We start from the raw sequence: 12,995 nt of genomic DNA, 5'->3' as shown, positions 1-12,995 counted from the left end.
GGTGAGAGACAGTGAAAGCAAGCTAGTGTGAGAGAAGGATGTAGGTGCGAGAGAGAGGAGTGTGAGAGTGAGAGATATGATACATACATAGAGGACAATTCAAAGTAGAGCAGAATGGGAAAAGACAGAAGTAAAGGGAAAAACAGAGGAAGGAGAGGCAGAGAACAGTGAGAGTTTGAAAAAGAAAAAGTAGAGAAGAGAGAGGGAGAGATGAGTGAGGTAGAACTTGCATCAGATCACAGAGGGGGGGAGGCTGCCAGTAATGCTAATGCCAGGAAGCAGCCAGCCAGCAAAACTGTCTCTGCATATACTTAACTCTGTGTGTGTTTGCACATTTGAGTGTGGTGTGCATATGATTGCATGAACTTGAGTACCTAGTTATGTGTGTGTGTATACTTACACTGCACTTTATGTATACACGTGTGTGCTCCTTACAGTGCATTTAGGTGTGTGTGAGTGTGTTTTAATGGATTTTACTGAGATTGTTGTTGTTGCTGCCCAGCTCGTATCTTTCTGTTTGCAGCTTTGTCTTTCTCCCTCTTTCCCCCATATTTTTTCTTTCTCTTCATCTTTATTTACTTCACTCATCCTAAAGAATGAGGAGGAGAGGACAGAGTAAGCTCTGTCCTTTCCTCCTTATTCTTATTCTCCTGATAGAGAGACATAGAAAAGACAGGGAGAAAGGGTGAGGAGGGGGAGGCGGGGCCAGTGGAGGAACAGAGTGGGAGTGGGAGAAAGGCAGAGAGATAACGTGGAGAAGATGCAAGTAGAGAGGCGTAAGGAGCATCTTCTGCCATTTAATAATGATGAAAAGTTGCCAACAGTAGATGGTGTGGCATGGTAAGTTGGTTGTGGTGTGATTTGAGAACCAGTTTCAATATATGGATTGCAGGGCGATGCAGCTGGAATTATGGGTTCTTGAGAATAAAACACAAGTTGTCTTTAGCATTTGGTACAGTCTTGAGATTAAGCAGATAATTCTGCAGAACCTTAAAGGCAGATTGTAAATATATATTTACAACCCATATTATGATGAATATATAGGAGTTTGTCTCATGTCCTGTTATATACATGTGAAGTAATACTACCTTTGGGAAATTATAACTGATATTTGAAATAGTTAAACATTATTGACACCACCTTGGAGAGCTGTTTATTGAACAAATGTGACAAATGTTATATTTTATAGAGCATATATTATTATTTTTACATTTGTTTTTTGTACAATTAAATAAAAGTACTTAAAAGTGCTAATGAAAGTGTATCTCCGTCTATCCTCTCTTTCCAGGCAGTGTCCACACTAACAGACCTATTGAGAGAGAACCTGAGAAATAGTAAAATAAAGCAGTTCTTGCTGCCACCACTCGGGGAGTTCCTCTACCTCATCGCCTCTCAGGTAGGCAAATATGAAGAGACAGATATAAAGAGACACACATACTGCAGTTGACGGATCTAAAGGAAACTTGCATCCAAACACACCCTATACAAGTGAGAAATAGGTGTTTTTATTAGACTGGGTAAAATAGAGGGTGACTGGCTAACGTGAAAGACTGTATTTGGGAAGTCAAACAAAAGATTCAGGGAAATACAGAGATGTGAAAACAAAAAAGAAAACCACTAATTGCTGTGAACATATGAAAATTAGATACATCACTGATCCACCATTTTGTTAGTATGACTTTATGAAAACTACTTTTAAATAAATAGTATAATATACAGTATGTTGACGTATTGACCAAATAATCTAAGAAATGTGAATATTCCTATAGCAATGCTGATGCATTGGGCCGAATCTTTGGGAAGATATTCCTTACTGTTTGACTTCTTGTTATAAGTCTAATTGGGGTATTGACTTTGGCATTTTGCTGTTATCAATTGTAAATCACTTCAGCTGACCACACTAAAAGAAATCAGTGGCTATGTGGGCCTCTCGGACACTGCTGATTTCAACATTTTGATGTAATCAGTATCTTGTAGTGTGTTAGGGTCATTAATTAAATCTCAGATAAGTACTATCAGTATTGCTGAGTCCTACTACCACATACTAGAATTAAAGTGAAATTAACTTTAATGAAACCTCAAACAAATGTAGGCTGTCAAACTGTACAGTTGTTCAACTATAGTTTGCTCTGCAAATACAAACTAGTCCATAACATTGTGTTTACATAGTATGCACCTTAAACTTCTAAGCCATTAGGACATTTTCTTATTACTCAAGTGAAAAAGACCAATCTTGAGTAAAATGAGTGAGACTGAGTGCTCTGTCATTAGGTAATTGAGTTTAAATTTACATGACTGAATTGACTAAATTGAATTGAAAGCAAATTGACCCCCCAGCCCTGAAATTTACAAGAGAATGAGTTTAGGAGGCCTTGTTTGACTTTATTAGAAAAGGTGATCCCAATTTATTTCTAGTTAACCTCACTCTGGCCAGGCAAGTCAATTAAGTGTATGATTTTTATTTACACGACTGATGGATAACCTTCAAAAATCAATCACCCTGCCTGATTGAACTTATTACCCTCTTGAAGCCATGGACAATCTCATCAGTGTCCTGTAGAAGCTCTTAATAAATTGACTTTTCAGCTTCTGCAAGAGCTAGTGTTTTTCCATTGATGCCAGTGTGTTAACTGTTATATTTCAGTGATAATGTGATAATAAACTGATGTCTGTACCTCCATCAGAGATCAGGGTCAGTTGTTGAACAGCAGCTTTAAAAGTATAAATGTTTGTCACTTTTAGGGTGACAACATATACTTGATTTGAGTAATTCCACAAGCCTCACTGAGGTGTAAGGTTCAATAGGCTGAATGCGGATGTTATTGAGGAGTGATGGGGGATTTACCTCAATGTATTTATAACTGCTGAACCATTACATATATTTGTACCTCATTAGTAAAGTCAAAATAACCTAAAGAACATCAACAACTTCTGGCCTCTCCTTTCTCTCCCCGCTACAGAGAAACAACTGCATAGGTTTGTAACAAGACGTCTAAACAACTGCTATGTTTTGCTCTTAGGTCTGTCAAAAAGTCTGTAGTACAATTATAACCTGTACAGGAAGCTGTAACTAAAGCCCAGAAGAGCTCACATTACCTGTGTTGTACGGTCCCTGTGCTGGCTGTTATTCTTAGAATAGTAATAGTAAAAGATGCTTTTACTTGTTGCTATAAAAACAACAGACAGCTTTGTGCTGCTATGAACTATATATAGAACTATATATATATATAATCACTCTAGTGCCTTTTAGGTTTCTTTTTTTTAAATTTAGGATTGGCACTTTAAAATACTCCCCGAAAAGCTCAGTGACAATTTGAGCTGTCAAGATCGTAAAGCGCTTAGAGCAGGTTTTTTGTGTGTTCTTGTGGTAGTGGTTAGTTAGAGGTTAGTAGTGCCTTCTTGTTGTAAGGCCACCTACATTTTGACTTTGGATTGAGGATTGGATTTAAAAAATCTCCAGCTGTTTGCTGGCCCCAATGACAATCATTGATGTCAATGATCAGCCGTTATTGACAATGTTAGATATAATTTACATCCTTGACAAACACCACAGAAATATGTATAACTTTATTGGACTTTGGACCAATAGTTTCAAGGTTGAAATTAAAAGTTATCTGACTATTCCCATATGGTGGACACAGTTGGACATAGTGAAAATGTTTCTTAAACTAGTACATGGCCATCAATTGCAACAAAAAGCTTATTGAAATAGTGCATGGCCACAGTAAACACTATTGGGGATCATACAAATTAAATTACATTACAGCATACAGTTACAACACATGATGTTGCTATGCTGAATACAATAATATTTAAGTTATTTGAACAGCATCAGCAGTCATTACAACATCTTCTAATGAATACTCATCAGGTGGTATCACTTTGCCTGTTCAATGGCAGGAGAAACCATTATTTGAGTAATGTGGAATGGCTCTTTAAGTGTCCCCAGGTAAAATCATCTGCTTTGCTCCTCTCTTCTGCAGCACCAGTCAATGACAACAATTAGCTATAGCCTCCAGTGCTGTCTTTGTCCTCAAGGTTAGATATAGCCTAGAGCCTAGCACAGTAGCAACGCAATGGGGCATTGTTACATGAAAAGATAATAAAAAATATATGTTGAAATAGTCAAAATTTTGTGTAAGACGGGTGTATATAGTGTATTTTCTCAGGAAAAGAAGTACACATATTTATCATGATCAGTTTTGTTAGGTAGTCATTTCAGTCATTCATTAAGCTAAATGCCAGCTTCTGCTTCCAGCTTGTCAAATGTGAGTATTTGCTGCTTTTCCCAGTTTAATTTAATTGTAAATTAAATATCTTTTTGTCACACAAAACTAACCTTCTGATAGGCGTTTTTTAAATATTTACTGACATTTTTAGACTAAAAGATTATTACAAGATCTATATATTACTAGAAAATATTTTTGTTATTTGTTATTATTTAAGTAGTTGGGAGATAAATTAATAATGAAAATCCTCATTATTTGGAGTCCTGTGAATTTTAAATGAATGAATGATTTAAAATGAAAATGAAAGTTTGAAGTAGTTTGATTTTTTCAACCTATGAGAGTGAGATGACTAAGGACACAAACAAGCACACCTAAAGAAAACATCATGTGTAATACTCACACACACTATGTTTCTAAGTAAAATCAATATTTTGAAGAAAGACTAAGTGATCCATTGAATTGAAATAATTATGAAAGCATGTTCTCACACAGACGTGGTAACCAACTAATCAAGATGTCATGGCCCCTTCTGCTCCCTGCTCCCCTCCCCAACTTGGCCTCTTCTTGCCCTTTTCCTTACTCCTCTCTACTTGCATCTTCTCCACGTTATCTCTTTGCCTTTCTCCCACTCCCACTCTGTTCCTCCACTGGCCCCGCCTCCCCCTCCTCACCCTTTCTCCCTGTCTTTTCTATGTCTCTCTATCAGGAGGAGAAGAGAGGCTCCCCAGAGGGATTGTGGTTCGTTCCCGCTGCCGCCTACACTGGCTTAATGAGGAGCCTGCGGGAAGGGGTGAGTGTCTCTGTGTACGTCTGCGTGTGTCTGTTTTTGTGTCTGTGCCTGTGTAGCTGTGACTAAGTCTCTCTCACTGTGTGTGCCTGCGAGTGTGTGTGTACAAGTGTGTGGCAGGGGATCCCTGTGAACAGTAATGATGAGGCAGCTGTGGGCCTAAAGCCTTGTTTGCCAGCTGCAAGTCAAGGGCATGCAGAGCAGTCACACACATGCACGCACGCACACTGTTACCTGCATCAAACACAACCCTTTACTGCTCAGCAGCCTGACCTCAGCAGCAATTAGGACCCTCCAGACATACATGTACAGTAGATGGAGCAGAAACACAAGCAAAAATATAGATAGCTCTTTCCTTTTTTGCTTGCTTTGCTTTTTCTCCTCTCTGTCAACTCTCTTTTTCTATTTAATTATGCTTCCCTTCTTATATTAGGCCTGTCATAAAGTAAAATTATACATTATGACTTTGGTTTGTATTATAGTAACAAATTGACAGCTGTGTCCTAAAATGTTTTAAGAAATATACAGGTATCATCAATGTTAGCATCGTGCTTATGTTGATTAGAGGTTGATCTTATTTTAGTTGGGACCCTGTGTTTCTTAACTTCAGCACTAAGTGCCTGTGTTTCCTAAGATGTGGCTTGCCTGATCTCCTCTGGCAAATTGTTCCAGAGCGATGGGACTGAGAGCAAAGGCCCGGTCGCCCTCGGTTTTCTATCTAGATATTTGAATGTCTAAAAGGGACCCACTGGAGGATCTCAGGCTACACTTTATTAACTGATATACTCTATTCACGTGATAATTGAAATTTCAAAATCAGTTCATTCTAAAACATACAGGTAGCAAATGTAATGAAGCTAAAATCTGAGTTATATTTACTCTACTGTATATGTACTGTTAGGATTAGTGTGGAGTTTGGCAGCTGCATTTTGATTTAACTGAAGTCTGGAAAGGTTGTGTTTATGTAAAGGAAGAGAAGGACATGGACAGATGTTGTTTTGTCTCTCAGAGGTAGAAGAGGTCTTACTGTGGTGGCCCACTATAGCAGAATGAATATAGATGAAACTCTGGTCTGCACAGTTGTCAGCTAGTACCTACTGTTGCTTCATTACCACTGGGAGTGTAGTGGGGGTGTTCATGAACGGTGTGTGTGTGTGTGTGTGTGTGTGTGTGTGTGTGTGACAGGAGCAAGGAGACGGGTTGAGGGGAGGAGAGAGGAGGTTGACTTATTTATCATTATTGAGCTGTGAGAGTAGGCTGACGGAAACACACACACACACACACACACACACACAGCCAGCCTTAGGGACCAGACACTCATCCCCAGACCCAACCTGCCTCTATCTCTTTCCATCTCTTCCTCTCACCCTCCTCCCTTTCTCCACCCTGTCTATGTTTCTACCTCTCCCTGACTGGCTGTTTTTCTTGTGGATGCACAAGTATATTTCCTATTAAATTACACAGCCATCTAAATAGTCTAACTTTGTCTCATGGGCATTACACTCCTGGAGTTAACAAGGTGGTCACACTATACCATAGCTTACTATACGTCGTATAGTTGTACTGTTGAGATATAACTATATAATTTTTAATGCAAAAATGCCATATATTTGTGGGACATTTTAGGAATACATAAAAACTCCATGCCCAATCAGCTCAGGATGCGCTCGAACCAGCATTTATCATAATCGATTCCAGAGAAAAATGACATGGTTTGCAGACAGGTGTGAGACAGTCGAGGACACAATATGCCCCTTCAATAAACTGTGTCACTGTAACTTTTCGTCCTGTTTGCAACCCGTGACTTCAGTGGTATTGTGGCTGACGAGTGCTTGCATGCCTCCCACTAGCTAGCTGTAATAAGTACTGCAGTTCTTAGTTAAAAGCATGCTTATGTAATTTTTGGAAGTTCACTTCTGAAGTTAGTGACCCAAATTTATTTCACATTTCAGTGTCCTGATCAAATGTTTTTAGCCCCAATACTGATGCATATTCTTTTATGTTGGCTATCTGCCTGATCAGCCCCAATACTAATCCCCAGGACCGGCTTGAGACGGCTTTAATTACTTCATTTGTCAAAAGTAAACAATGTAAATTTGTAGAAACTCCTACATTTTGGGATAGTATAGCTGTGACAACTTGCCAATAATTAGATACAAAAAATACAGTTTTAACTGATATATCTGAAGATTTTGAAGGACAATAATAGGATGTCGGACTAGAGATAAGGTGTTACAGCCACTGTTAGTAACTGTAAACTCTGTCAGCAAACCTCTCACTTGTTTGCTGCTATACCATCTTCTTCATCTTCCTCCTCCCTTGTCCTTTTCTTGGATCCTCCAGACCCTGGGCTGACACTGGGTCTTCTTTCTCAGTGTCACTGTCACTGTCAGAATGAGACCATCTCAACAAATAAAATACTAACTTGAATCCACAATATCGTATTGTTTATCCTAATTATTTGCACATTCACATACATTACAATGTTCTCCACCCTACTTGCAATAAAAAAGACAATAATTCTTATCACTAGAAACTTTCACATTGTATATTTGGCACATTAATGTGTTTTTATTGAATATTTATTTATTTATCTGACTGCCCACTAGTTGGCCACCACCTATTTACACTTATAGCTGAATTGGAAACACACTCTTTTTGTGAGTTCAGTCATCAAGGACAACCAAGAGGCTCTGTAAAGCCAGCTAACACAGAAATAGTTATGAGTCTAAGCCCACATTACAGTGTTGTCTTTCCGGCCTATCAGTATTTACATGTGAATTTTGCCACTATCCATTAGCTATACCCGCTTATCCTTTAGGGTCGTGGGGGATTGGGCGAGCGGCGGGGTACACCCTGTACAGAGACAGACAACCGTTCACACTCAAATTCACAATTTAGTGATCTTATTAAGAAAATAAATGGTAGATTAATTTACAGTCCCTCTAAAGTCAGATAAGGGATACATTAGCTGTCCCCACTGGTCAAATCGACTTTCAGGAATACTCTCTGTTCATTGATATTAGACTATTTTTTACACACAGACCCATAAAATTACAAGCACTAGTTAATTTAACTATTGCTTTTCTGTAATTTACTTCAATTTTTAAAAAAGTCATTAGTCTCTTGTGAACAAAAGCTAAATAAGAAACTATTGAGAAAATAGTATTTTTTCATACCACTTATCCACATCTGCGTACATGGCTTTAAAAAAACAACCTTAATTGAACCAGAGAAGTATCATGGAGATCCTGGCCCTCTTTTTCAGATATTCACTGTTCACACTCCCACAGTTACACACATTCATACCTGGAAACTGCCCCAGTCTGATCTGCTGGCCACAGAGCAACTCCACAGTTTGGGATTACGGGCCTTGCTCACGTGCACCTCAGGCGTTGGTGGGGTCAACGCTCCTTTTTCAATTTCCCTGCCCAGATTTATCCTGGGCAAATAAATTGTACTCGTAGATGGCGGTGAATGTTTTGCACCTGACCCATGTCAGCTTTTTCAGAGCAACAACATTTTTCAACATCTAATAAAATGTTAGTGAAAAAACCTGGAGTGATGCAATGCGTTATCTGCTTGAGATCATAGTGCACAATATCTTATGATATTTAGTAACTTCTGAGACTGGAGTAGAATAAGTTCACTGTGAAACATCAGGGTCGTGAGCAGTCGACAATATATGTGTGTTTTAACTGCTTCATTTCTTTGCATGTGAACTTTTTCATAGGAAAACAACAAATAAACACAAACTAATTTACAATATGTATGTTTACTGATATGAGATTTACTGTAGGTTTGGAAGCCATTTTTATTATGCTTCTCTTTCTTATACTTCCCAATATGACTGCTGCTTGTTAGATCTTTTTCCCAGCTGTCATTTTGACTTGTCCAACACAGGTCTACAGCAATAATAACAGTAATAATAGTGCTCCCGTGTTAGTTTAGCAACAAAGAAAAGTTATCGAAATCAGCCAGAGGTTTTCACAGAGGTTGAGTTGCTAGCTAAAGGTGCATCTCAGAAAATTACAATATCATGAAATTTTTCTTCTGTAATTTAAGTCAAAAAGTTAAACTTTCATATATTCTAGATTCATTACACCTTTTTTAAATTTTAATCTTAATGATTACGGCTTAAAGCTCATGGAAATCAAACATCCATATCTCAAAATATTAGAATAAAGAATGTATAATACAGAAATGTTGACCTCAAAAGAGCCTTTAATCTCTTAGTCTGCTTCAGTACACACAACCACAATCATCTTCAGACTTGACAGTTGTTCAGAAGACACTCAGTGACAGCCTCCACAATAAGGGTAAGCCACAGAAGGTCTTTGCTGAAAGGGCTGGCTGTTCACAGAGTGCTGGATCAAAACATATTCATGGAAAGTTGACTGGAAAGTTTAAGTGTGGTGTGAAAAGGTGCACAAACAGGGATGACCGCAGCCTTGAGAGGATTGTCAAGCAAAGCCAAGTCAAGAACTTGGGGAGCTTCACAGACGTGTCCTGGAAATGAGATACAAGTGTCGCATTGCTAGTGTCAAGCCACTCCTGAACCAGAGACAATGTCAGAAGTGTCTTACCTGAACTAAGGGAAAAAAGAACTGGAGCTTTGCTCAGTGGTCCAAAGTCCTCGTTTCAGATGAAAGTAAATTTTGCATTTCATTTGGAAATCAAGGTCCCAGAGTCTGGAGGACAAAATCAAAATCCAAGTGTGAAGTTTCCACAGTCAGTGATGATTTGGGGTGCCATGCCTCTGCTGGTGTTGGTCCAGTCAGGAGATTTTTGAGAGCATTTCATGTTTCACATCATCTGCTGACAAGCTTTATGGAGAGGCTGATTTCCTTTTCCAGCAGGACTTGGAACTTGCCCACAGTGCCAAAACCACTAGTAACTGGTTTGCTGACCATAGTATTACAGTACGTGACTGGCCAGCCAGCTCGCCTGACCTGAACCCCACAGAGAATCTATGAGGGATTGTCGAGATGAAAAGGAGAGACACCAGACCAACAATACAGATGAGCTGAAGGCCGCTATCAAAGCAACCAGGGCCTCCATAACACCTCAGCAGTGCCATGGCGTGGCATAGAGGCCATCAATGCCACTGCACTGATGCAGTAATTCTTGCAAAAGGAGGACCAAGTACTAAGTGCTTAAATTAACCATTTCCAGAACTGTTCAACTTTCAGCAGACCGACATTTCTGTGTTATACATTCTTCATTCTAATATTCTAATGTTTTTATGATATGGATTTTTGAAATATGAAAACATTTGAGCCAGGCAGCTTTAAATAAAACATTTGAGCTAGGTAACTGCAAAAGATAAGTCAAATATTGGATGAGGCCATTTAAGATTCAAAGACATTGATTGTCTCTATTGGTTTTACTTTACCTTGAGTTAAAAACTAAATATTTGTTTACTGCTTCACGGTGTAGGGGATGTAAAGTTGGTTGCAGTTGGCTTACTTACAGCGCCAAGACCCTGTCTAATGCGCTCTGGGCAGTGTGGTTTTGATGCGTTTCCTGATCCCCTGGATCACCCCAGCCCCCTCCGCTGCTGTTGAGAGTTTTCCTGATTTACAAGTTAAGGGGGATAGGGAGGGATAGAGATCGTTGTACTAGAAGAAGGAGTCGACTCGGGGGGGGCAGAGCCAAAGTGAGGACGGTGGTTTCACCAGTGCAGAGGGGGGTAGTGGGGGATGGCAGGGAATGACAGAGAGAAGGAGAGAGAAAGATCAGTGCAGTGGGAGAGGGGGAGTGGATGGCATGGAGTGAAAGGCAGGTTTCCAGGCCAGACTTGAGCTGCAGGAAATTATTTATGAGCCTGAACAAGATGATGCTTCTGCTGCCTATGATGGAAAATCTGTGTGTGTGTGAGAGTGTGTGTGTGCGAGTGCAGCAGAAATAATGTGTGAACAGTATTACAGTGATAGAAGCCAGGGGGCAAAATGCAGAAATCCCCCTTATGCACGCACGCACCCACACACACACACACACACACACACACACACACACACACACACACACACACAGCAATGGTGAGCCTATTAATGATTTATCACTATCTTCCACAAAGGAGAGGAGAACAGAGGGGAGCTCTCAAAGACAGTCATGGGTCCTGCCCTTGTGTTTCTAACATAAGATGACCACTCCATGTACATGCACGTACACACACAAAAAGATGCACACATGGTCTGAGTACAAACCATTGTGTTATGTTTTAATATACTGTGTTGTATTCATTAGCACATTTTTTAGGAACGAGTCCTTAACAAATAGAAAACGGAGGAAAGTATGACTGACAACAGTGTGCATCTGTGTACCTTTCTGTCCGTCTCTCCTTTTCCTATGTCAGATTGTCTTTCTGTACTGCCTTTTGTCCCTGTTAAGGCAGTATGCCTGTTTCTCTTTGCCTACCTGTAAGCCTGTTTCTGTATCTGTTTGTTTCTTTGTATTTGCCTGTTAGTTTACATATGCTGGTCTGTCTTCCTACCCATTTGTCTATTTTCACCTCTACTTGTTGCTCTCTTCTGCAGTTTTGTCTTTTCCTCTTACTTCACCCCTCACTGTCTGTCGGATAGCCTTGTTCGTCAGACAGTCTGTCTCTCTCTTTGAGTGTGGCTATTAGTGGTGTTAGATGAGCTGTGTGATGCTGATAGATGGTCTCTGTGTCTCTGTCATAGGGGCTCATTCAAAACCAGGTGCACTGGCTTCTAAAGGACTTTAATTACAGCGGGAAACCACATCAGACATGTGAACACGCGCACTTGTGCGCACACAGGCATACACACCAAATCCAGCGTCAAGTCATGGGATGTAGTTTTTGTGATCTCTTTCTTATTGAGACTCAGAGGCCAGGTGCAAACATGTTTGGATATAAAACTAATCTACTGATAGACACTTGAAGACAGGATTTTATTGTTCCATATCTGCCTAGCCTTTTAACTCTTTTCATCTAAAAACAGAGGTTTTTCCAACTTTTTTTAGCCAGAGGTTCAAAGTGCGTAAATCTTATCTGTCAGCCCTGAGCTACAGAGAAAGGGAGATTTTTGTTTTAACCCAGTTGCCAGGAAGCCAGTTAGTCATGTAGAAACCTGACGAAAAAGGTTGAAATCCTACTGGAGATGAAATGAAGGGAACTGAAATGGAAGAATCTATGTTTTGCGAGAGTATTATATGCATCTTTAATGGTCATAAAAAAGGATGAGAACCCAGAGATCACGGCTGGATGTTTAAAGTGAGGATGTATGAGAGTTGGTATGTCATTTAATTAGATCTGCCTGTGACACCTGGAAGGCTGAACCTTATGATTTAAATCTACCAAATGTTAGTTCCTTACTGATTTATAATCTATACCAATCATTGAGGAGGACATAAAGAGTAGAAGCAGTTAAGTCAGAGAAACATTTCTAATATTTGAGATAACTAAGGATTTTACATTTACTTTGGAATAACAAAGTTGGTGTTACAATGACTCAGTCATGTGTCTGTATGATATACCAGATCCAACATGCCCAATAGCACCACCTAAATGGAGAGCAGTTGTTAATGAAAGGATAGTCCTGTTTTTTTGAAGAGGGTCTACATGAGGAACTTGTCCATAGTCGGTGCATTACCTGCAGTAGACATGTCCACATTTTGGTGAAGCAGAGAGTTGTACCGGCATGGAAGCAGCAAAATGTATTTTATCCAGCTAAAAGAAGGCCCACTGGGGAAAAATCAGTTCAAGTGTATGCTATATTTAGAGATATTTACAGTGCTTTACCTTAGTGCAGACAGATTTCCTTGGGAACTACATTTTCTCAACTCTGGTTGCATTATACAATGCGCAGCACATGTGCACTTACGTGCGGTAAGGTAAAGCACTGAGAATTTCTTCTTTTTTTTTTATAGGAAAGCCTTTGCAAAAATTTTACTTTTTTAATTTCTTTAATGTTGACTTTCTGGAGATGTGAGGTTTAAGTAGGACAATATAA

At 39.5% G+C, this 12,995-nt stretch overlaps 1 protein-coding gene across 2 annotated transcripts in view; it reads left to right on the top strand.

Moving 5' to 3' along the window:
• ulk4 (unc-51 like kinase 4) overlaps window positions 1–12,995 on the top strand; it is an 83,222-nt gene that overhangs the window by 11,599 nt on the left and 58,628 nt on the right. For both annotated transcript variants that reach the window (XR_005443462.1, XM_038711993.1), the window contains exons 18-19: window positions 1,289–1,396; window positions 4,936–5,019. Coding sequence is in view for 1 of the 2 variants with exons in the window: in XM_038711993.1 (XP_038567921.1) it covers window positions 1,289–1,396; window positions 4,936–5,019 (192 nt within the window). In the remaining variant the exon portion in view is untranslated. The remainder of the gene's footprint in view (window positions 1–1,288; window positions 1,397–4,935; window positions 5,020–12,995) is intronic.

This window comes from Micropterus salmoides, unplaced genomic scaffold (genome assembly GCF_014851395.1).
Source record: "Micropterus salmoides isolate LMB-PRFRI ecotype aquatic unplaced genomic scaffold, ASM1485139v1 Ms_hic_scaffold_11, whole genome shotgun sequence".
NCBI lineage: Eukaryota > Metazoa > Chordata > Actinopteri > Centrarchiformes > Centrarchidae > Micropterus > Micropterus salmoides.
This window is presented reverse-complemented; position numbering and strand designations above follow the sequence as displayed.